The 25,225-nt window shown below is 49.7% G+C and overlaps 3 protein-coding genes across 4 annotated transcripts; 1 reads left to right on the forward strand and 2 right to left on the reverse strand.

Annotated features, from left to right (window-relative positions):
• Nucleotides 1–3,558: 3,558 nt before the first annotated feature.
• Nucleotides 3,559–6,919, reverse strand: LOC128847529 (uncharacterized). Its single transcript, XM_054047022.1, has 2 exons — nt 5,649–6,919; nt 3,559–5,099 (listed from the first exon to the last, which is right to left on the reverse strand). The coding sequence occupies exons 1-2, from the start codon at nt 6,010–6,012 to the stop codon at nt 4,489–4,491; spliced, it is 975 nt and encodes a 324-aa protein (XP_053902997.1). The 5' UTR covers nt 6,013–6,919; the 3' UTR covers nt 3,559–4,488.
• Nucleotides 6,920–6,980: 61 nt separating this feature from the next.
• LOC128847387 (zinc finger protein 239-like) lies at nt 6,981–10,939 on the forward strand. The gene is made up of 2 exons (XM_054046778.1): nt 6,981–6,987; nt 7,243–10,939. The coding sequence occupies exons 1-2, from the start codon at nt 6,981–6,983 to the stop codon at nt 8,349–8,351; spliced, it is 1,116 nt and encodes a 371-aa protein (XP_053902753.1). The 3' UTR covers nt 8,352–10,939.
• Nucleotides 10,940–12,595: 1,656 nt separating this feature from the next.
• Nucleotides 12,596–22,249, reverse strand: LOC128847520 (zinc finger protein OZF-like). 2 transcript variants are annotated; one of them, XM_054047009.1, is made up of 4 exons: nt 22,017–22,249; nt 15,742–15,868; nt 15,027–15,140; nt 12,596–14,699 (listed from the first exon to the last, which is right to left on the reverse strand). In XM_054047009.1, the coding sequence occupies exons 2-4, from the start codon at nt 15,866–15,868 to the stop codon at nt 13,300–13,302; spliced, it is 1,641 nt and encodes a 546-aa protein (XP_053902984.1). In that variant the 5' UTR covers nt 22,017–22,249; the 3' UTR covers nt 12,596–13,299. The 2 variants fall into 2 exon arrangements, with proteins under 2 accessions (XP_053902984.1, XP_053902983.1); XM_054047008.1 differs by having other exon boundaries at nt 15,742–18,566.
• Nucleotides 22,250–25,225: the final 2,976 nt, after the last annotated feature.

Below are 25,225 nucleotides of genomic sequence, written 5' to 3' on the forward strand. Positions count from 1 at the left end.
CTATGGGTGTCATGGAAAACAAATTAAAACTTTTAAAATTAAAAGAATTAGCAGAGTCTCCCCCAGCCCTTCTCACCAATTTCTCTTCTTCCCTCCCCTTTACTTCTTCAGGGCTTGTCTGCATGGTCTGATGTTAAAGGTGTGAAGTTAATCCATATATGAATTCTAGAGCTTTAAACCCCTGTGTGGACGCTCTCATTCAGAAGTAAGGTGGCCTTAATTTTGACATTGGCAGTCAGGACAGCCAGATAAGTGCAGGAGACTTTCCCCCAAACACTACAAATCATCAGGTCTTTGGTTACTTCTTGAACATTTTTAAGTTTTGTATCGTCCAAGTATAACGCACATGTGATGTTTCAAGTCCAAAGAGAAGGAGCGAAACAGTGGGGCACTCATCTCATCTTCCCTGAGTGTTGCCTTGTATAGAAACGCCATTAGGATATTTCCCAGTATCAGCTTTGGTCTGACAGAATTTCAGTAGATGGGTTGAGGTGGAAATGTAAGGTGATCTCGCTCCTCTTCTCTCTGCTGCAAAGGACAGGACATCCCTCATGAGCAGGAGGGAAAAGGCCTGATAGTGTCATGGTAGATCCTGCTGTGCGCACAGAGGGTGTTGGCCTGACTGCTCTGTGATCCCCTTTATAAGGAATATAGACCAAGTGGCGGCACTCTTGTCCCATAAGAGTGAACTATAAAGACTCCTTTGATCCCTTGCCCCTGGTGACAGTGCGCCCTGAGAGGGACAAACTGCACCAGAGTCCTGCCTGGCTTCATTCAGAGCCGTTCCAGAGCATGGAGATGGTGACTGTCCTAAACACCTATCTCCCCTCCAAACTCTGATTGCCTCAGCTCTCAGGTGAGTAAAGAGGGAGTGGCCATACCATGTGACATGTGCCCAATGAAAACATCCGATGCAGCTTTGGAAACAAATACAGAGCATGTCTGGTAACCGCCACACCCTACTTCTCGATGCTTTGGAGCAAGATCAGCCCTGCGCTCTGCACCTGTGCTGAGCCACAACACGACAATGTGTGAAAGGAGCTTAATAGATTTTTGTTACACCTGCCAGACTCTGCCTCACACCTTTGTGAGCATGGCAGTCACAGACTCACCGATATGACCATCCCCATGTACGACGGGGGTAACAGACAATGCTGTCTGTCCGAGTTACATTTCCCCAGCAGAGCCTAGTTACAAGGCAAATATCCACACGCGACCCCCTCCGTTCGCGCACACACACTGCTCGCAGCTTACATTGGATTTTTTTAAAAAGAGACAAACTCATGGCCTTTGGCGGTCTGATCCTTGAGTGTTCAGGGCTGCCCTAGGTCTTGGTCTGATTTCCCTGCAGGATTCAGATCTCAGCCACACTGGTGTCAGACCGGAGTCACTGCTGGCTCTGGCAAGGGGGACGTGCGGATGGGCCAATGGGATCAGCCTCTGCCTGCCTGTCCCTCGGGGCTGCTGGGGGAGTCCAGGGCAGCTCATTCTTCAGATGATGCCACCAGAGGGCTCCGGCTGTTGCTCAGGGAGAGGGGTTTACACTGCAATGGGGGGCAATCCCCCAAAGTGGCCCCTTTGATTCTGCTCTTTTTCTAGCATTTGGCTCAGAGATGCTATTACTGGAAGGGTCTAAAGAGCCTGGGGAGAATCGGGGTGTGACATGGACTCCAGCCCCTTCTGTAACCTCCCCCATCGCCTCTCTCGCCCCGACAGGCTGAGGAATCACGTCCACATTTCACTCCAGATCGGCCCATCTTCCAGGAGACAGGGAAGGGAAATGGCTGTGATGGAGCCAGCTCAGGTAGGGGATTTTCAGGGACCTGCTGGGCTGGGGGAGGGAGAGGCAGGGAAGAGACAGGGTGTGATAAACCTGCTGATTTTTTGAGTAGGACCATTGGCAGCAAAGGGGAGAGGGACATTTGCCCATTTCGAAAACAGGACATAACCCCCCTGCACAGGGCTGGACTCTGAACCCACTGGGCAGAGGCTGCTGTGAAATACGAAGGGAAGCTGTTGGGATTCTGAGCTGTTGGCTCACAGCTGTGGTTCCTGTATCAGCCTGTGGCTGGCAGGTGTGTGGGAAATGAAAAGACCCTGCCCTGCTCTGTGTGCAGGGGGGGACAAGGAGCTCTCAACTTCCACATCCCCTGAAGCCTCCTGGCTGCTCTGACGGGTGGGGGTGGGATTCTGCTACTCTGGCCGCCCAGAGCTTCGAGTTTTTCCCCCTTTCCTGTGACTAGAGAGATTGTGGCTGGGGAAATAGGTGCTAAGTGGAGGTATTCTTGTTGTTTCAGATGCCAGTGACCTTTGAGGAGGTGGCTGTGTATTTCACCCAGGGCCAGGGGGCTCTGCTGGACCCCGCTCAGAAAGCCCTCTACAGGGACGTCATGCAGGAGAACTACGAGACGGTGACCTCACTGGGTAAGGGATTCCCGTGCCCTGGGTTATTAGAAGCCGTGGAGTCCGTATGTATTAATCTGGTCAGGTTCTTCCCTCGTCAGTGACCAGAGGGGAATGTTTTGCGTCCTGCACAGCTGCTGTGTGAGAGAGACCTCCATCTCTGTACCCTCCAGTGAGACACGGTGTCAAAACTTAATGGACATGCTAGCTCATCCCCACCCCTCCAGCTTTCAAAGGGGCAGAAATACATTCATTGTCCTGTCTGTATTGATTCCCATTCACACACACAATCCTTATTTACCTCCCTTCTTGGGAATAGCTCCTGTGATTGGGAAGGTTTAGGGTATGGCTACACTTGCAGCTGTACAGCGCTGAGAGTTAAACCTTGAATTCGTACAGCTGAGTAGGGAAAGCGCTGCAGTCTGTCCACACTGACAGCTGCCCAGCGCTCTGTCGTGGCCACATTTGCGGCACTTGCAGTGTCATTGGGAGCAGTGCATTATGGGCAGCTATCCCACAGAGCACCTCTTCCCATTCTGGCGCTGTGGGTTGTGGGAAGGGGGCGGTGGTGCAGGGGATTCTGGGTCCTGTCCCAACACCCCGTGATGCATCACTTCGCATCCCAGCAATCCCTGTGTTTCCGTCCACATTTGGCGCCATCTTTCAACGGTTTCTGTGCAGCGCGATCTGTCTGCAGGAAATGGAGCTCGAACTGGTGAGGCGTATGCTGACGAGTCTCGCCAGCACGTTACGTTTGGCTGTCGAACTGTTCCTTAAGATCCAAAGTGACAGTGAGAGTGAGGAGTCCGACGATGCTGTCGAGCCGCGTAACGCGTACGACACAAAATTGCTTGTGGCATTCACAAACATGCTCAGCACCGTGGAACACCGCTTTTGGGCTCGGGAAACAAGCACCGAGTGGTGGGATCACATTGTCATGGAAGTCTGGGATGACGAGCAGTGGCTGCAGAACTTTCAGATGAGAAAAGTGACTTTCATGGGACTGTGTGAGGGCTCGCCCCCACCCTGCGGCGCAAGGACACGGGATTGAGAGCTGCCCTGCCAGTGGAGAAGCAGTTGGCTATTGCAATCTGGAAGCTGGCAAATCCAGACAGCTACTGATTGGTCGCTAACCAGTTTGGAGTGGGAAAGTCAACTGTTGGAATCGTGTTGATGCAAGTTTGCAAGGCCATTAATCGCATCCTATTCAGAAGACCCATGACTCCGGGTAATGTGCAGGACATTGTGGATGCCTTTGCACAAATGGGGTTCCCTAACTGTGGAGGGGCGATAGATGGGACGCACATTCCTATTCTGGCACCACCCCACCTAGCATCCGAGTATGTTAATCGGAAGGGGTATTTCTCTATGGTTCTCCAGGCGCTTGTGGATCACTGTGGGTGTTTCATTGACATTAACACAGGCTGGCCCGGAAAGGTGCATGACGCACGCATCTTTCGGAACACTGGCCTGTTCAGGAAGCTGCAGGCCGGGACTTTTTTCCCAGAGCGGAAGATCACGGTAGGGGAAGTTGAAATGCCCATTGTGATCCTTGGAGATCCCGCTTACCCTCTAATGCCATGGCTCATGAAACCCTACACAGGGAGCCTTGACAGCAGCAAGGAATGGTTCAACTATAGGCTGAGCCGGTGCCGAATGACTGTGGAGTGTGCCTTTGGCCATTTAAAGGGCCGCTGGCGATCTCTGTACGGGAAGCTGGACTTGGGTGAAAACAGCATCCCCGCGGTTATATCCGCGTGCTGTGCCCTCCATAATATTTGTGAAGGGAAGGGTGAAAGATTCACTCAGGCATGGACCTCCGAGGTTCAACACCTGGAGGCTGAATTTGCACAGCCAGAGATCAGGGCTATTACAGGGGCCCAGCACGGGACTGCAAGGATTAGGGAGGCCTTTAGGGAGCAATTTGAGGCTGAAAACCAGCAGTGATATCTGGTGCCCTGCACGGGAGTGAAGTGCAGTGGTTACAATGTTAGTAGGAATCTGTGTTTGCTAAGCAGACTTGCAGTGCCTGTTTCTTTCCTGGGCTAAGGTATCTTTTACTTTATGCAATAATAAAGAATGTTTTCAAAGCCAAAAAATCCATTTATTAAAAAGAAACACAACTGCTTGGGAAACAGAAAGGGCAATGGGGTAGGGTGCGGAATGGTACAATCTCAGATTTGCGTATGTCCTGTCTGGAGTGCTGTGCAATGAGGGCTGTACTTCAGGATGGCTAAAATGCCTGGTGATGGGGGTTGAGTGCAGAGGGTAAGGGTCATAGTTTTCAGGGCTGGGTGGTGAAGATATAAGTGTTGGAGGCAGCTGGTGGCGGTAAGAATCCAGATGTTGGGGAAAGTGGGTTGGGGCACAAGGGAAAGAGTTTTGGGACAAGGGCTGCAGGGGGGGGTGGCGGGCGCGGTAGTGCTCCGCCTGCATGACTATAAGCGCCTGGATAAAGTCCGCTTGGTGTTCCATGATGCTTATCAGCCGATCCATGCTTTGCTTCCGGTGCGCTGCGTTTTCCTTGCGGATCCTGCTTTCACTCTCCCTCCACTCCTGCGCTTTTTGATTCTCTTTAAGAGATTGATGCATCACTTCTTGCAGCGTGTCTCCTTTGCTTTTTTGCGGTCTCTTCTGGAGTTTTTGAAGTTTCTCAGCCGGTGATAACACGGACGGCTGAGATCTCAAGGTTGCATCTGTAAAGGCAAAATGCAACATTTAACAGAGGCAGCATTGTTTATACCAGACAGAGCAATGATTCCCCCGCACTTAAGGAGGGCGCACACAGTCTACACAATAGCATAATTTTCCCATCCCAAAGAGAGCGCACATAACCCACGGGAGCCCCAAAATCGTGAGTAAGGGGGATTGATTGTTTCAGGGCTGAATTGTCCTCTGGGTTTCTGTGCCTTGGGGAGAGCCAACGGCTGCAGGGGGCACCTACACTGAACACTGTCCCAACATTTTCCACAGGAGTTTGTCCTGGAAGCTATCTCGCTGCTGAGGGTGACCTGGGAAGCAAGGGAGGGTCTTCTACTGCAATGGGGCCTCTGTCCTGGCCCATATGCAGCTTGCCTGTGTGCAGCAAAGGTCCCCCCGCCCCTCGCGCCACAGTGGCGTGGACACGTTAGCCTGACTGAGACAAGGACCACGGTGGCTCTCCCGATAAACCTGAGCAAGCGCATTGCACAAGTTCTGTATGAGACTTTAGAAGAATTCCTTCACGAAAAAAAAAAGCCGCTTACCGGGAACCTGCTCTTCTGTTTGTCCTCCACCAAGTACTGGCCGCTGCGAGTGGCTACCTTCCTCCTGGCTTGAGAAGAGCTCCTGGCTGCATGGCTCCAGGGATTCCAGGGTGTCTCCCCCCGCCCCAGCACCCTCACTCCCGCTTTCATCCTCCTCCCCCCACTCTGAAGTGTCCATGGTGGTGCTCGGAGTGGAGGTGGGGTCACCCCCAAGCATCGCGTCCAGCTCTTTGTAGAATTGGCAGGTCACGGGGGGAGCACCCCAGCGGCCGTTTGCCTCGTGGGCTTTGCGGTAGGCACTCCGCAGCTCCTTCACTTTAATCCTGCACTGCAGGGCATCCTGGTCATGGCCCCTTTCCATCATGACCCTTGATATCTCCCTGAAGATATCATAATTCCTACGGCGGGAGCGCAGCTGGAATTGGACAGCTTCCTCCCCCCAAACACTGATGAGGTCCAGCAACTCGCCATTGCTCCATACCGGGGCTCACTTGACGTGTGGAGACATGGTCACTGAGAGCACTCCACGCCTGGCTGAGCAAACAGGAAGGGGATTTTTAAAATTCCCGGGGAATATAAAGGTTGGTCACCTGAGGACAGAGCAGTAGAGTTCAAACTGATGACCAGAGTGGCTAGAACAGGCATTGTGGGATACTGCCGAATACTTCTGGAGGCCAATCGGAGCGCATTGGGTGGCCACACTGGCGCAGCAGCGGCAGCGCAATATTCTTTATTCCTCTCGGGGAGGTGGAGTACCAGCAGCGCTGTAGCCGCGGAGATACAGCGCTGCAAATGCCTTGCCAGTGTGGACGGGGAGCGAGGTACAGCGCTGGGGGCGGCTTTACAGCGCTGTAACTCGCAAGTGTAGCCAAGGCCTTAGAAATAGGCAGGAGTTTAACGCCAGAGCTGTGTGTGCATTAGCAAGGCCCCTAGACTGCACAGATCCTGGCAACTCCTAGTGAGGGTGTAAACATTCCCCTCACCTCCCCAGACGTCTGCCTCTCCCAAGAGGACTCAGTGACCATGTTCCCATCCTCTTGGGTTCCATGTTCTCCAGCACAGCACAGGGACAGGTTCCGTTCACAGAATGTCCTTGGTGACAGATGCGCTCTCATATCCTCCATGCACCCTGATCTGGTCTGATTTCCCCCCCTGCGCAGGATTTCCCATTCCCAAACCTGAGCTGATCGCCCGGCTGGAATGAGGGGAAGAGCCGTGGGTGCCCGATCTCCAGGCCTGTGAGGAAAGAGATATCCCGAGAGGCACCCGCACAGGTGAGGACTGACACAGAAACCATCTGGAGAATGAAGGAAAAAGTTGAGAATCCCAAAAATGTGGTGTGAGCAAGGGCCCTCAGTTCTTCCTCATCTCAGCCAGGGCAGGGCTGTCGTCAGCAGATATTGGTCAAGATTTCCACCCACCCTGTTAGCTGCAGGAGTTTCCTTCCCGTCTCTCCTTCCCTATGAGTGTTTGGGTGGGATGTGGAGGCAGAATCCAATTGCTCAGTCTTTGTGTCGGGTTTTCCCTCGGTGCTATTCCTCTTTTTCCCCAGCACAATGACTCCTTTCCGGATTGTCTCTCTTTCTCTTAGCAGGTGCTGAGCGAGGGAGGGAGAACGTGGAGGGGAATCATCATCAGGAAATTCCCGGGGAAGTGGAACGATGGGGCACATTTGTTGGAAGAGCTGAAGGGAATTTTTCCCAATGCTGGGAACAGGGAGAAGCCTGCAGAAATTGGCACAGATCAGAGAGGCTTGTGGGAAACCACCCAAGGAAGAAACTGGTTGAATCTATTAAATGTGGGGGAGGCGACAAGGATCCCACAACCCAGCAGACAATTCCCAAGGAAGAGACACCCTGTCACTGCCTGCAGTGTGGGAAAGGATTCATTGTGAGATCACAGCTTGTTACACATCAGACAATCCATACTGGAGAGAAACCCCTTCAATGCTTGGACCATGGGAAAAGCTTCAGTAATCGCTCAGACCTGAATAACCATGGAAGACGCTACACTGGAGAGAGAGCCTCTCAATGCCTCGAGTGCGGGAAATGTTTCATTTGGAAGTCAGAACTAATAAGACATCAGTTAAGCCACACAGGAGAGAGACCATATAAGTGCTTCGACTGTGGGAAAAGTTTCATACAGAGGTCAGACCTTCTTAAACATCAGGCAATCCACACAGGAGAGAGACCCCATAAGTGCTTAGACTGTGGGAAAAATTTCAGACAGAGGTCACACCTTTTTAATCATCAGGCATTCCACACAGGAGAGAGATCCCATAAGTGCTTGGACTGTGGGAAAAGGTTCATACAGAGGTCAGACCTTCTTAAACATCAGGCAATCCACACAGGAGAGAGACCCCATAAGTGCTTAGTCTGTGGAAAAAGTTTCGTATGGAGGTCAGACCTTGTTAAACATCAGAGAACCCACACAAGAGAGAGACCCCATAAGTGCGTGGACTGTGGAAAAAGTTTCATACAGAGGTCAGACCTTCTTAAACATCAGAGAATCCACACAGGAGAGAGACCCCACAAGTGTTTAATCTGTGGTAAAGGTTTCATATGGAGGTCAGACCTTGTTAAACATCAAAGAACCCACACAGGAGAGAGACCTCACAAGTGCTTGGACTGTGGGAAAAGTTACACACAGAGATCACATCTCATTAAACATGGGAGAATCCACACAGGATCTGAACTTCTGTGACACAGAGACAGAAAGTGTTAAGGAAAATGCATGTAATTGACCTAGATTCAACCTTTAGAGACATGTTAGAAAAGTGTGTCCTCCTTAGATAAACTAGAGCTTAGAGAGGTAAACGTGTATTGTTAAAGACATGGAAGAAGATGGTAACTGTAGTGGTCTTTGTTTAGCTGTATCTTGTTAGAGGTTAACAGTGGAAATAAACGGTTCCTGTCTAGGGCTGTATTCTGTGAATTCAGAGATCAAAAGGGAATATTAACATTTAGATAAAACTTGGTTGTAATAATGTCATTGTTTGTCTCCTGAAAGTTTGTGGTAAACTCTGCTTTATGGAGAATCACCTCATGTTAATCCATGTAATTAATTACCAGTGATGTTTAGGAAATAGAAGGTTACTTCAAAGGCCTGTTGTTTAGCCAAGGACTGTGTGCTGTCGAGACACTGCAAAAATTATTCTTTCTTCTCTGATCTGCCGAAGCGTTATTCGGGGTTGGAGTGTGAGTCGGAAGATGGAGATCTCCAGTCCCCTCTGGACCGCCTGACATTGAAATGTGAACATTGGACTAGAACGTGATGAAATGTTTCTGTAAAGGACCCTTTGCCATTCTAAAGCATCATCTCTACAGTGAAACTGACCTAAGGACTGGCTTGGTGAATCTAAGTATTGGAATATCCACCAGTTTTGAGGATTGTCGGCCCATTCTTTGCAGTTTGCCCTAATTGAGCAATCTCAGTGTGGCCCCTCAGGACCCTGGTCACAACTTCTGAAATGCCTTGTGTGTGGAGCAATTTTCATTCAGCCATTGTGGCTCCTTAGCCCCTATGGACGGGGGGAATGCCCTGTGACTACCCTCCCCCACGGGACCCCCAGTTTCCCCAGTCCTTGGGGGTGGGGGGATTCCCCCATCGCTCTGACTCCAGCTGCTGCTGATGGGGGGGAATGCCCTGCATTTCCCCAGCCTCCACGGGGTCAGTCCCCAGGGCTCCCTAGCCCACAATGTGGGGGGGGGAGGGTTCCCTGCGGCTCCGCAGCTGCTTCAGCTGGTGGGGAAACACCCCCGCAGCTTGCAAGCCACCACCAACGGAGGGGTGGCATTCCGCCAATGGTCCCCAATTCTCGCGGCCCCACGGCTTCCCACTCTTCCCTGGTGCTGGGGAATGCCCCGTGGTTCCCCACTACCCACAGGTGTTGTGGGATCCCCCTCAGTTCTCCAGTGCCCATGCGTGCCTGGGACCTCTGGTGTTCCCAAGGACCCGCTGATGTGAGGCAAATACCGAGCAGCTCCCCAGGGGCCGGGAGCATTGGGGAACTTCCCCAGGGGCAGGGAAGAAACAGGTCCCCAGCCCCCTCCCCCCGTGCTTTTGGGAATTCCCTGTGGCTCCCCAGGCCCTGTGAATGGGGGTGAATCCCCCCTAAACCTCCCCAGAGGCCAGGAGGTCGGGAATTCCCCTCGGGAATCCGCCCCCAGCGCAAGGTGCAGGGAGGAGATCCTTTGAAGCTCCCTAATCCTCCCTTGTGTGGGGGAATCCAGTCTCCACAGGCATTGGGGATCCCCCCTTGGCTCTGCACTCCCCCTTGTCGTGAGTGGGGGGGATACCCCGCAGCTCTGCAGTCCCCATGATTCAGGGGGACCCTGGGAGCTCCCTGGCCACTGCAGGCACCTGGGCAACCCCTGCAGCTCCCAGCCTAGGTAGGAATCCCCCAGAGTTCCCCAGTCCCCGGGCGGGGGGAATCCCCCTGACTGCCCAGTGCCTGTAAGTGGGGGGGGACCCCTGGAGCTCTGGGCATGGGGGAATGCCCCGTGGCTCCCCAGCCATCACTGGCAGAGGAATTCTGCAGCTCCCCAGTCTGCACGGGATTTCCCGGAGCTCCCCAGGGTGGGCCCATGGAGCTCGCTAGGCACCACAGGTGGCAGGGTAACCCCCGCAGCTCCCCAGCCTGGGGGGAATTCCCGCAGATCCCCAGCCCCAGCAGATGGGAGATCCCCCACAGTTCCCCAGTTACTGCCAGTGTGGGGGAGCCCCAAGCTCTTCAGTCCCCCTGGTGCTACCTAGCCCTTGCAGGCAACAGGGTAACCCCCACAGCACCCCAGCCTAGGGGAAGAAATCCCCCAGAGCTCCACAGTTCTCCAGAGGTTGGGGATCTCCCACAGCTCACCCTGCTGTAAACATCTGTTCTCACTTTCAGGTGACATTGTAAATAATAAGTGGGCAGCATTATCTCCCATAAATATAAACCAACTTGTTTCTCCAAGTGATTGCCTGAACAAGAAGTAGGACTGAGTGGACTTGTCGGCTCTAAAGTTGTACATTGTTTTGTTTTTCAGCACAGTTATGTAATAACAAAAAAATCTACATTTGTAAGTTGCACTTCCTTCTTAAAGAGATCGCACAACGGTCCTTCTATGAGGGGAACTGAAAAATACTATTTCTTTTATCATTTTTACAGTTCAAATATTTGTAATAAAAATAATATAAAGTGAACACTGTACACTTCGTATTTTGCTTTTTAATTGAAATCGATATATTTGAAAATGTAGAACAATATCCAAAAATATTTAATGAATGTCAATTGATATTCTATTTTTAACAGTGTGATTAAAATGGCGGTTAATCACAATTTTTTATCACGATTTGTTTGAGTTAACCATGTGAGTTAACGGTAATTAATCAACAGTCCTACTTTTTATCTTTCTTCTTTTATTACAATGATGCTAAAATTTTTGTCAGTAACACAGCCAAGTAATGCAGCAGTGCTGAGTAAAGCAGGTTTGGCCTCTTCAGAAAGAAATGGGTAAATTTGTTCTCCAGATTTTGAGTCTTAAGATTCTCTGGGATTTTGCTTCATGAACAGGAAAGTGGTTTGTATCCCACCCAGCATTGCAAGATTCTCTCTCTTTCCTGATGGCGGTTCTGTCACATATTTTGATATTAAATCAATTTGAGAGAAGCTAGCTCAGATTTTCTAAGGACTTCAAAAGACAAATGATCATTCGCTGAAGTAGTCCTTTCTGATTTTCTTTTCACGTTTCCCTTGCCTTTGTCATGAGATTTTCCTCTTCATTGAACAATGACAATGATCAGTATCTATCAGCAAAAGCACAGGGCGCGAGTGCTGGATATGCACTCCAAGGGTCTGTCTCCACCACTGTTGGTCAACGCTCCCATTGACCCAGCACGGGTGTAGACACCTCAATAAGTTGACCCGAGTTTTATTCTGTGCTAGTCCAGATAATTTGTAGATGGGAAGGGTTTTATATATATATATATATATATATATTTGATGATGATGATGATGCTAAAACTTTTCTAACTAACACAACTGAATAATGAGAAGTGAAGCCAGTTTACCCACTTCAGATGAAAATGGGTAAATTTATTTTCCTGATTTTTTTGAGTCTACGGATTCTCTGGGATTTTTCGCCTAGCAGCTAGCCGGAGGGTCAGTCTGGGTGCCCAATATAGAGCCCTGTCCACCCGCCACCCCCTCAGTTCCTTCTTGCCGGCTGAGGGGGGTGGATATTGGAATGGACGTGAGCAACACATCTCGAAGAACAACAGTTATGAGGTGAGTAACTGTTTTTCCTTCTTTGAGTGCTGGTTCATGTCCATTCCAATCAGGTGACTCCCAAGCCCAAATTCAGGTGGTGGGATCAGAGTCTTCCACTGATTGGAGCACTGCGCTGCTGAAGGCCATGTTGTCTCTAGCCTGCCAGGTGATTGCATAGTGTATGGCAAAGGTGTGGATGGAGGACCACGTCACCACTCTGCAGATTTCCCTGCTCCAAAGCACTAGACTGAAGACTCCATCATCTTCCTCTGCATGCCCCACTCCTGAGAGAGGGCGACCTGCTGGAGAATTGCAAGAACTGAGGCATTAGTAGGGCCACAAAAGGTAAGGGGCATGCCCTGATTTTTAAAGTTTTGTGCAGCTCCATGCGTCATGGTCCTCATCAGTGAGCGAGTCTTTAATGTTCCTCGTGATTGTCCCTCCCACAACCAGTGGCCAGGCACTATGTTGGGGAAACTATGCAATACCTTACTGGCTACACAGAGGCCAAAGCACAGCTCCCTTAGAGCAACCCAGTCTTGGGCTCCCTCCCAGACAGCCCACTTCAACATGATGGGGATTGCTGAAAATCTTATTAATCACATTAAAAAGTTCCACCAATCCCAAAGGATCCAATACATTATCCACCAAGTTAAGGAATACTTCAGTTTTGACCCAAATACATGCTTACAACCAATTCTTATTAACTCAACTAAGATTTATTAAAAGAAGAAAAGAGAGAGTGTGTGTTGATTAAATGATCATTATACATACAGACATGCACAGAGCCCTTAGGTCACTTTCACTGTACAGATGATGCTTTAGAATTGCAAAGAGTCCTTTACAGAATCATTTCATCACATTCTAGTCCAATGCCCAATTTCAATGTCAGGGCGGTCCAGATGGGACTGGAGATCTCCGTCTTCCGACTCACACGCCCCCTCCCGCCCCGAATAACTCTTCGGCAGATCAGAGAAGAAAGGATCATTTTTGCAGTGTCATGACAGCTCACTGTCCTTGGCTGAACAACAGGCTTTTGAAGTAACCTTCTAGTTCCTAAACATCACTGGTCATTAATTACATGGATTAACATGAGGAGATTCTCCATAAAGCAGTTCATAGACAGTTTACCACAAACTTTCAGGAGACAAACAATGACATTATTACAACCAAGTTTTATCTAAATGTTAATATTCCCTTTTGATCTCTGAATTCACAGAATACAGCCCTAGACAGGAACCATTTATTTCCATTGTTAGAGGTTAACAAGATATAGCTAAACAAAGACTACTACAGTTACCATCTTCTTCCCTGTCTTTAACAATACACGTTTACCTCTCGAAGCTCTAGTTTATCTAACAAGGACACACTTTTCTAACATCTCTAAAGTTTGAATCTAGGTCAATTACATGCAATTTCCTTAACACCTTCTGTCTCTGTGTCAGAGAAGTTTAGATCCTGTGTTGATTCTCTCATGTTTAATAAGGTGTGATCTCTGCGTGAAATTTCCCCACAGTCCAAGTACTTGTGGGGTCTCTCTCCTGTGTGGATTGACTGATGTCTAACAAGGTTTGACCTCTGTATGAAACATTTCCCACAGTCTAAGCACGTGTGAGGTCTCTCTCCTGTGTGGATTCTCTGATGTTTAACGAGGTGTGACCCCCATATGAAACCTTTTCCACAAACTAAACACTTGTGGGATCTCTCTCCTGTGTGGATTCTCTGATGTTTAAGAAGGTCTGACCTCTGTATGAAACTTTTTCCACAGTCCACACACTTATGGGGTCTGTCTCCTGTGTGGATTGCCTGATGTTTAACAAGGTCTGACCTCCGCATGAAACTTTTCCCACAATCTAAACAATTATGGGGTCTCTCTCCTGTGTGGATGTGCTGATGTTTAACAAGATCTGACCTCTGTATGAAACTTTTCCCACAGTCCACGCACTTATGCGGTCTCTCTCCTGTGTGTAATGCGTGATGTTTTAAAAGAGTTGACTTCCGACTGAAAGTTTTCCCACAGTGGAAGCACTTGTGAGGTCTCTCTCCTGTGTGGATTCTCTCATGTTTAATAAGGTCTGACCTCCATGTGAAACTTTTCCCACAGTCCACGCACTTGTGGGGTCTCTCCCCTGTGTGGATTCTCTGATGATTAACAAGGATTGACCTCCGTACGAAACTTTTCCCACAGTCTAAGCACTTATGGGGTCTCTCTCCTGTGTGGATTGCCTGATGATTAACAAGGTCTGACCTCTGTTTGAAACTTCTCCCACAGTCGAAGCACTTATGGGGTCTCTCTCCTGTGTGGCTTAGCTGATGTCTAATTAGTTCTGACTTCCAAATGAAACATTTCCCACACTCAAGGCATTGATAGGTTTTCTCTCTTCTGTGGCTTCTCCCATGGTTATTCAGGGCTGAGTGATTATTGAAGCTTTCCCCACAGTCTGAGCATTGAAGGGGTTTCTCTCCAGTATGGTTTGTCTGATGTGTAACAAGCAGCGATCTCAGAATGAATCCTTCTCCATAACCGAGGCATTCATAGCGTTTGTCTTCCTTGGAATTTGTCTGCTGGGTTGTGGGACCCTTGTCTCCTCCCCCACATTTAATGGATTCATCCACTTTCTTCCTTCGGTGGTTTCCCTGCAGCCTCTCTGACGTGTGCCAATTTCCCCAGGCTTCTCCCTGTTCCCAGCACTGGGAAAAATTCCCTTCAGCTCTTCCCACAAAGGTCCCCTGTAGTTCCACTTCCCCAGGAACTTCCTCATGATGATTCTCCTCCTTTTTTTCACTCACTCGATCAGTACCTGCCGGGAGAGACACAATCCAGACAGGAGTCATTGTGCTGGAGAGAAAGAGGAATAGCACCCAGGGAAAACCGGACACACTAAAGTTGCGAATACTAAACAATTGGATTTTGCCTCCGCATCCCACACAAACATTCACAGGGAAGGAGAGATGGGAAGGAAACTCCTGCAGTTAACAGGGTGAGTAGAATAGCGTGAGCAGTATCTGCTGACTACAGCGCTGCCCTGGGTAAGAGGAGGAAGAACTGAGGGCACTTATTCACACCCCATTTTTAGGACTCTCAACTTTTTCTTCATTCCCCAGATGGTTTGAGTGTCAGTCCTCACCTGTGCAGTCACCTCTCGGGCTCTCTCTTTCCTTGCAGACCTGGAGATCTGGGACCCACGGCTCTTCCCCTCGTTCCAGGCGGGAGATCAGTTCAGGTTTGGGAAGGGAGAATCCTGTGCAGGGAGTGAAATCAGACCAGATCAGGGTGCATGGAGGATTGAGAGAGCGTCTGTAACAAAGGACATTCTGTGAGCGGAACCTGTCCCTGTGCTCTGCTGGGGAACATGGAACCCAAGAGGATGGGAATGTGGTGGCTGAGCCCTCTTGGGAGAGGCAGATGTTTGGGGAGGTGAGGGGAATTTTTACACCCTCACTAGGAGTTCCCAGGATCTGCGCAGTCTAGGGGCCTTGCTGACACACACACAGCTCTGGCATTAAACCCCTGCCTATTTCTAAGCCCTCCCAATGGCTGGAGCTATTCCCAAAAAGGGAGGTAAAAAAGGATTTGGTGTGAATGGGAATCAATACAGAAAGGACAATGAATGGATTCTGCCCCTTTGAAAGCTGGAGGGATGGGGATGAGCTAGCATGTCCATTACGTTTTGACACCGTGTCTCACTAGAGAGGGCACAGAGATGCAAGTCTCCCTCACACGGCAGCTGTGCATTATGGAACCCATTCACCTCTGATCTAACTGACCAGGGAAGAACCTGACCAGATTTAGACATACGGACTCCACGGCTTCTAATAACCGAGGGTACGGGAATCCCTTACCCAGCGAGGTCACCATCTCGTAATTCTCCTGCATGACGTCCCTGTAGAGAGCTTTCTGAGCGGGGTCCAGCAGAGCCCCCTGTCCCTGGGTGAAATACACAGCCACCTCCTCGAAGGTCACCGGCATCTGAAACAACAAAAGTCCCCCACTCAGCACCTGCTGCTCCAGCCACAATCTCGCTAGTCATGGGAAAGAGTGAAAAGCTCTGGGAGGGGCAGAGTAGCAGAATCAGACCCCTACCCATCAGAGCAGCCAGGAGGCTTCAGGGGGTGGGGAGAAGGTGAGAGCTCCTTGTCCCCCCCAGCACACAGAGCAGGGCAGTGTCTTCTCATTTCCCACACGCCTGCCAGCCATAGGCTGATACGGGAAGCAGAGCTCTGAGCCAGGGACAGGGACAGGAATCCCAACAGCTTCCCTTTGTATTTCACAGCAACCTCTGGCTACTGGGTTCAGGCTCCATCCCTGTGCAGGTGGGTTGTGTCCTGTTTTTGAAATGGGTGAATGTCCCTCCCCTCCCCCTCACCAATGGTCCTACTCAGAAAATGAGTAGGTTTCTCACACCCTGTCTCCCTCCTCCCTCTCCCCCCCTGAAGGACAGAGGCCACAGCAGGGACCCACAGCAGTACCGCGTGAAACTGAAGGAGCTGAGACAAGCTTACCAAAAAACCAGAGAGGCAAACGGCCGCTCCGGGTCAGAGTCCCAGACATGATGTTTCTGTGATGCCATTCTAGGTGGTGCAGTACCACGTGTGGCAGCACCCAGGAGACATACGGTACCTGTGAGCTGAGCGGGCTCCATGTTTGTTGTGGTGTGTCGTTTGCACGGGTAACCCAGGAAAAAAGGCGAGAAACGGGGGGGGGGGGGGGGCTGACGACATTTATCCAGAACCACCCGCGACAATGTTTTTGCCCCATCAGGCATTGGGAGCTCAACCCAGAATTCCAATGGGCTGCGGAGACTGCGGGAACTGTGGGATAGCTACCCACAGTGCAATGCTCCAAAAGTCGACGCTAGCCACAGTACTGTGGACGCACACTGCCGACTTAATGGTCTTAAGTGGGGACACACACAATCGACTGTATAAAATCGATTTCTAAAAAATCGACTTCTATAAATTTGATCTCATTTCGTAATGTAGACATATCCTAAATTGGGAGCAGTGTGTTTGTGGGAAGGGAGGAGGGTGCCTGTGGATAGTTCCCTTGTAACAAGGCACTGCCACGGAAATGTAACTTAGACAGACAGCATTGTCTGTTACACCTGTTGTACATCAGAATGCAGGGGCGGCCCTAGACTAGGTCCCCGAGGCAAACCATGGAATTGGCGCCCCAAACCCCAAGGGCAGATCTAAGCTGAGGTTTTTGATAAACTGAGAAACATTTGCCCCTTTTTTCCTTTTAATGTTTTTTAAGCTTTTTTTTTTTTTTAAACAGAGGCTTAATTATTCAGTTTGTCTGTCTGGCCAACCAATGTTTCTTAGATCAGATAAAATAGAGACACAAAATATTCAGGATAGATTTGTACATGAGAGCGAGATACTATTTCAGTCCGATTTCAAATAAAAATGTATAAAAAATGTTAATTATAATTTTTATTATTACAAATCCAAAATCATCCATTACTCTATCCTGCTTTAACTGCCATTACCACCACATCCAATATAGAAAGAAATAAGAAAACTCTTCAATGAATGTTAACCTGTGTTTACAAAACACACTGAATAAAAAACACTCTGTGCTCTTAAAACATGACTTTTCTTGCTTTAAGTTTTCAAAATTCAGTCACTAGTTCTTTTAGATCCAGTTTTCCAGCTATTTCGTGCTCTATTGACATTGTGGCAAGTCCAACAAGTCTCTCTTGCACCATTGTTGAATGCAGATATGTTTTTATCAATTTTAACTTTGAGAAGCTACGCTCCCCACTAGCTACGGAAACTGGCAAAGTTAAAAGAATGCGGAGAGCTATAAAAACATTTGGAAAACTCTCTGAGAGTTTATTTTCACAAACAAACTTCAGTACTTCTTCAGGAGTGGAATGTTCCTTAAGTCATCTTGAAAAAGCCTGAAGCTCCCTACAAAAATCTGTAGCATCAATGTCTTTCGAATTTTCATGAGTCAACGCCGACTCCAGTTTTATACAAAATTCTCTTATCCGTTTTGTTGTTCTCTTTCGCAAGCTGTGGATATTATATAGAAAGCCAAATACTGACTCTAGCTGCTGCATCTGTTGAAATCTTTCGTCAACCGAGTGAATAGCAGAATCAAGGACTGCGAAGTAGAAATTCACTTTGAACCTTTGTTTTCGGTTCTGAATGGGTGTGTCTCATCCTTCATACGAAAACTGCTGTTTCTTTTGCTGAATGCGAACTGGCTCTGGCTCAAATGCTGTCGGAAAGTCTATTTCTTCAGCAAGCTCGAGAGAATCTACCAGTGTTCTTTCAAATTCATCACTTCTGAATTCCTCCAGAGTATTTTCAGTTTGCTGCAGTTTTTGAATAGCAGAATGTATCTTCAAGTTCCTGAAGCTGCTTACTAGCGAGGTTAATCTCAAAAAGGATATTATACCACAAAATGAGTGAAGTCACAAATTTGAACTTGGAAAGGCCATTTGCAAGAGCTTCTGCATCTGAACGTGCCGTATTGCCAGATGATCCAGTAAAGGCAGTATCATCAGAAATTTCAATTAGGGCATCATAAATGTTTCTAAGTTCATAGTGAAGAGGCTTCAAAGCATCAGTGCGACTCTCCCATCTTGTCTGACTAAGTGGTTTCACAGTTAGAGAATTCACATGGTGAGTCAGAATCTCCCAACGGCGTGTTGAGCCTGAGAAAAACACATAACAGGTCAAAGAAACTGCTTGCCTCCAAACAGCATCTAGCAGCATCATTGACAACCAAATTCAGAGAATGCGCACTGCAAGGAATGAAAAAGGTCCTAGGATTGATTTCCATCAGTCTCCTTTGCACACCGTTGTCTTTAGCCTTCATATTACTCCCATTATCATAGCCTTGGCCACATAAGTTTTCAACAGATTATGACATTGTTTCAAGCTCTTGTAGAATAGTTTCAGTCATAAAGGCTCCAGTCATCTCCTTGTGGTACGAACCCCCCAAAATGTTCCTTTATGAGTACTTCAACATTATCTTCATCAGCAGACCTTTCCATAGCCAGAAAACGAATCATCGTCATAATTTGTCCAACATGACTCATGGGGTGTACAGTCCAGTATTATTCAAAAGTATTTTGCAGAATGGGCAGCTTCTACAATTTTCTTTTTAATGGCATTTGCTAGGATTTGAATCAGTTCATTCTGCATATTTTTTCCTAAGTAATGAACCTGTGTTTCATGATCAGTTATTTTACGTAGATGCTCCTTCATGACTGGATCAAACAAAGCTAGGTATTCAACAAATTTTTAAAAGTTTCCATTACCTGGAGTGTATAATTTTTCATTTTTGCCGCGGCAGCGGAATGCTAAATTTTGCCCACCGAGAACTCTCACCAGGGCAAGAGATCAAAGGAGTCTTTATAGTTCACTCCCATGGGACAAGAGTGCCACCACTTGGCCTGTGTTCCTTATAAAGGGGATCACAAAGCAGCCAGGCCAATGCTTTCCATACGCACAGCAGGATCTACCATGACACTATCCGGCCGTCGCCCTCCTGCTCATGAAGGACATCTTGTCCTTTGCACGAGAGAGAAAAGGAGCGAGATCACCTTACATTTCCACCTCAACCCATCTACTGAAATTCTGACAGACCAAAGCTGGTACCTGGGAAATATCCCAATGGCATTTCCACACAAGGCAACACTCAGGGAAGATGAGATGAGCGCCCCACTGCTTCTCTTTGGACTTGCAAAATCGCATGTGGGTTACACCTGGACTATACAATACTTAAAAAATGTTTTAAGACGTGATCAAAGACCTGATGATTTATAGTGTTGGGGGGAAGGTCTCCTGCACTGGTCTGTGGCTGTCCTGACTGCCAATATCAAAATTAAGGCCACCTGACTTCTGAATGAGAGCGTCCACACAGGGGTTTAAAGTCCTGGAATTCATGTGCATTAACTTCACACCTTTAACATCACACCATGCAGACAAGCCCTGGAGAAGGAAAGGGAAGGGAATAAGAGAAATTGGTGAGGGGGGCTTGGGGTTGATTGCTATTTCTTTTAGTTTTAAAAGATTTAATTTGTTTTCCATGACACCTCCACACATGGGCGCAGACATTCAGATGCAGCGCCTGGCACAGGAGCAGAAGACACACCATCAGCATCAGAGTTTTCAGCCCATGAACAATAATGGGTCATTTAACATCAGAGTCAGCAGCATAGTCTGTGTCTATAAGAAAATGGGTGTTTTTCCCATGGGGTAACTAACCTGCATTAGCGAGCCCCCTGCGAAAACATAAACGAAAGGGTGAGGTCAGCACACTGCGTCCCCCGGCCTGACCAATGCGAAGGACACATAGAACAATTCATTTAAAAAAATTTTTGACTTTGGCCGTACAAATCAGTACATGTGTCAGAATGAAGAACATCCCTGAAGTGGATCACAACAAAAATTGTCAAACATAGGCCATTAGAAGTATAAACAATGTGGGAGAAAAATCCACATCAATGCATGCACTAAATGAAGTCATAGGAAAGTCAATTGGGCATTTCAGAGTGTGCCGGATGGGGGGTTACTTAGAGAAATATGGTTTTAAAATCAATTTTCAATTGCAAGTGGGGGAAGGAAATCATATGTTCCCAGAAATGTAAAATGGCATCAGCTGTTACAGGATTGTACAACCATTTTAGATGTATGGATCCGTTGGAAGGGGGAGCAGTAAACCTACGTAGCTAGTACACCCCAAAGGCTCAGACACAAAAAGGTAATAAAAAAAACCAAAAATTTATTTCTTTATTTCAATTCTAGACTTTTGGGTGCATAACTCATGGGATTTGAATTCTTGGGGTTGACAATCTATCTTGGGGATATATATCTGTCCTTAGTATAAAAAAAAAAACAACAACAACACAGAAATTTATTTTTGAGAAGTATTTTATACGAGACACTCTAAGGCCCTTAGGAACTGAGTTTTAAAATGATTGAGGCCACTAGTCACATATTTAAAAATATCTAGGTGCCTTCAACCTTGAAACTTCTGTCTGTTAGTGAATATTTGGGAACCAAGATCTACACACAAATGGAACATGAGGTAAAAACACCACAAAGACAAAAAACAGTTGGCTAAAGCAAAGGAAATTGAAGGAGTTTTGAGACCAGCCCATGAAATCAGTCAGCACTGTGCTCAAATTACACCATTGCAATAGAAACAGGAACTGTTACAGTGTCACCGTGAGATGCGATTTCTGAAGCTACTCGCAACTATTCATATTTCCCATGATGATTTGCTATTACAAATATAAATTCCATGGCAGAATGACATCCCTCCGCACAACGCTAATGAAGTTGAAGATGAAGAGCTCAGAGTAATAAAAATAATGTTTTTATAAGGAACTAATGTACAGGAGTGAAACTGCCCAGACTGGATTCCAAGAGGAGTGAAACTCAGGGGAACAGGGACAGTGGCTGGGACACACGGATGAAGCGCTGGGCGGCTTTACGCAGACACAGGAACTGAGACCCGGATTCTTTAAACACTCGAAGCAGGTGTGACAGTGAGATCTTTGTGGGGGGGACTGTAAATATTTCACTGGATCAAGTCTCCTTTAGCAGCTCAGTAACAACTTATACAGGGGGAGAGCGGCTCTGTCCGGGCTCTGCGATGCACTGGGCCTTTAAGGACACGGCCCTGGGAAATGGGAGCTGAGATCCTGGGAAAGGGGGGAGGAAAAGCCCCAATGCCCTATTTTTGCAACCACTGCAGCTGGCTCAGCTCATCAGGGGGGAACTTTTATCTCCTCTGCCCCTCTCTATTCCTGGGTTTCCCCGTCCGGCCTGCCTGGCAGGGCCTGTATCCCGGTTCTCCTCCCTCAGTTCCCCCACATGCCGCTGTCCCAGCCCCCAGCACTGCCCTGGCTGGCGCTCCCTGCCCCGCACACACCTGGAGCTGGCGGCAGCTTTCCTGGGCCCAAGGAGGGGAATCGCAGCCAGCTAGGCTGGGATGATTTACTTGGGAATTGGTCCTGCTTTGAGCAGGGGGTTGGACTAGATGACCTCCTGAGGTCCCTTCCAACTCTGATATTCTATGATTCTATGGAGCAGCCTGGGGCCAAACCTCCCCCTGCAGCCCGGGGGTGACGGGGGGCGGGTGTCTCGCTTACCTTCCCTCCGAGTGGGTCCCCCCTGGGGCAGGGGCCGGGCCGGGAAGGGGCCTGGCCGGGCTGGGGGCTCTGCCCTGGGAGAGGCTCCTGGGGAGCAGCGGGAAGGGCCCTGCTGGAGATTCCCCTCTCCCGGCTGCAGCCCGGGCTCCGGGCTCCCAGCACCAGCCGCCGGGGCTCGGGGATCTCGCCAGGAGCCTGGAGCCAGAGTCACCGCAGCGGCTGCGAGTCACTTCGTGCTGCCGGGCCTGAGCCCAGCGATCGCTCCCCCCAGAGCCGCCTCCCAGCTGCTCCTGGGTCCTAGCGATCAACCCACCGCGCTGCAGCATCTCTGGGCGCATGTTACCAGCACTTAGAGGGACCAGAGGGCAAGTGTGAAAAATCGGGACAGGGGATAGGGGGTAATAGGAGCCCATATAAGACAAAGCCCCAAATATTGGGACTGTCCCTATCCAATTGGGACATCTGGTCACCCTACCAGCACTGGTGCAAAAGTTGGAGCTGTCTGGGCTGTCTGAGCCGGACTTGTGGGAAAGAGAAGCAAAAGGAGAAAGAGCAGAAGTAAGGGGGGAAGGAAAATGATGCCTGAGGGGAAGGGTGACAGCAGAAACCCACCCTCATATCCACCAGGGTGCAGGGCCGGCCTCGGGGCCTTTTCCCTTGGCCCCGTGGGCTCCCCATCCTGCACCCCCTTGGCCACTAACCCTTGCCCCCTTCTGCACCCTAACTCCTACACTGTGCCCCAAGGCTGGGTTGCTTTAAGGGAGCTGGGCTTTGGCTTCTGTGTAGCAGTAAGGTATTGCAGAAGCTGTTTTGTTCCTGGCTTGGTGAATCTAAGGCCTGGTCTACACTAGTCTGTTATTTCGGAATTAGCCAAGTTAATTCGAAAAAAAAAAAAGATTCCGTCCACACGACCAAACCGTTTTTATTTATTTATTTAAAGGGCTCTTTAATCCGATTTCTGTACTCCACCTCGGCAAGTGGAGTAGCACTTAAATCGAGATTGCAATCCCGGGTTTTGTGGACGCAATTCAACGTTATTGGCCTCCGGGAGCTATCCCAGAATGCTCCCTTGTGACCGCTCTGGACAACACTTTCAACTCCGATGCACTAGCCAGGTGGGCAGGAAATTCATTTCCTGTTTGGTCACCATCAGCAGAGGTGATCATCAGCACAGTCCACCATCACAGGTGACCATGCAGAGTCCACCATCACAGGAGATCACGCAGTCCCGGATTCGCAGACGAGCTCCAGCATGGTCCGAATGCGAGGTCAGGAACTATTCTTAATGCTGGAGCCAATAGCCTCCCCCCACTCCCAAGGCAGGCTCCCGGACCATGACCCTGGAGAAGGTACTTCTGGTGAGTGAGAGCCTGATTGAAGCCACGCAGTGGGGTGGTGAGGGGGGGGGAAACCAGCCACGCTGGGCTGTTAGCGTTTAGTTTAAAGGTTTCATCCCTGCTCAGAGACTCATCAGAGCCACACGGTGGGTGCAGGTGTGTGTGTTGTGTGAAGCAATCATCCCAGAGAGCCCGCAGGCCCTCCTTTTATATGGCAAATCCACCAGGTATTGCTTGCTATGGGAAAGGGGGCCCAACAGTTTGAAAACATTGAAATGAATGTAGAAGAAGCATAACACCGCGTGCCCCTAGGCTGCCTGCAAGCTGAATTCTGTTGCACGGCCTTGTGTGATGGCTTACTCACACCAAAGTGTCTCCTTTGTTCTCTGAAAGGAATCTTTTAAACTACCACCCTCCGTTTTTCTCCTCCCGCAGGTGCAAATGTTTCAACGTGGCCCCTATCTACTCCGTCCCAGAGGCTGGTCCAGATTAGAAGCCGGAAAAAACGAACTCGGGACGACATGTTCGCCGAGCTCATGCAGTCCTCCCGCACTGATAGGGCTCAGCTGAATGCATGTAAGCAAACAATTGCGGAGTCCCGTAAAGCATTACAGGAACTCGAAGAGAGGCAGGACGTGTGCGATGAGAGCAGGCAGGACACTGTGGTCAAGCTCATGGGGAAGCAAACTGACTTGCTCCGTCGTATGGTGGATCTAATGGGGCAAGCGGCTCCCACCATCCCCCACATCCTTCTGTGCTGCGGAGTGTCTGGGCAGCTCTCCGGAACTCTGTCCGCCCCTGCAATCCCCATTGCTAACCTGGCTCCCAGCCCTTTAGCAAGGAACCACGGCCAATGAGACATGCAAGGGGAGGGGCCAGAGGTGCCTGGCCGCAACTCCACAGTAGAGAGGGGGATCTGCAGGCTGCAGCTCAGCCCTGGGCAGTGACTAGCCTGGCTCCAGCACTTCAGTGCTGCCCCCCACTGCACAGTCCCCCTCGGCCTAGCTCCAGCCCTTCAGTGCCACCCTCCCCCCACTGCACAGCCCCCCCTCAGCCTAGCTCCAGCCCTTGAGTGCCACCCTCCCCGCACTGCACAGCCCCGCCTCAGCCTAGCTCCAGCCCTTCAGTGCTGCCCCCCACTGCACAGCCCCCCTCAGCCTAGCTCCAGCCCTTCAGTGCTGCCCCCCACTGCACAGCCCCCCCTCAGCCTACCTCCAGCCCTTCAGTGCCTCCCCCCACTGCACAATCCCCCTCAGCCTAGCTCCAGCCCTTCAGTGCTACCTTCCCCCCACTGCACAGCCCCCCTCAGCCTAGCTCCAGCCCTTCAGTGCCCCCCACTGCACAGCCCCCCTCAGCCTAACTCCAGCCCTTCAGTGCCCCCCACTGCACAGCCCCCCTCAACCTAGCTCCAGCCCCTCAGTGCCGCTGTCAGCCCCAGGTGGGTGGGTCTCATGAGGAAGGGCCATGCACATCTGGGAGGTGCGGATAAAGGCTTGGGCTCTCCTTCCCTCCCCGCTCCCAATCCCTCAGGTGGAGACAGCGGGGCGCTGTGTCTGAACTGGTGTGTGTGTTTGGGAAACTTGGCTTGAGAGAACAAGGCTGTTGCCTGATCAGCCCCCTTTGACCAACTAATGATTGAGTTTGTCCAGCACAGTGACCCGACTGGGCAGTCCAAGACTCACGGTTCTGGGGTGCAAGGCCGGGAGTAGCGAACTGTGTGGTGTTGCTGTGCAGGTTACTTCATGGGTGGCTGGCTAGTGGCACTCAGTGCTATATACTGGGGGTGACTGAATGCTAGTGGCTGTGTGGGAGCAGAGCCTGGAGGGTCTCCTGGGACCCAGCATGGCTCTGTTGGGCTTTCATCATCCTGAT

This window comes from Malaclemys terrapin, chromosome 13, assembly GCF_027887155.1.
Source record: "Malaclemys terrapin pileata isolate rMalTer1 chromosome 13, rMalTer1.hap1, whole genome shotgun sequence".
In the NCBI taxonomy this organism is placed as follows: Eukaryota; Metazoa; Chordata; order Testudines; family Emydidae; genus Malaclemys; species Malaclemys terrapin.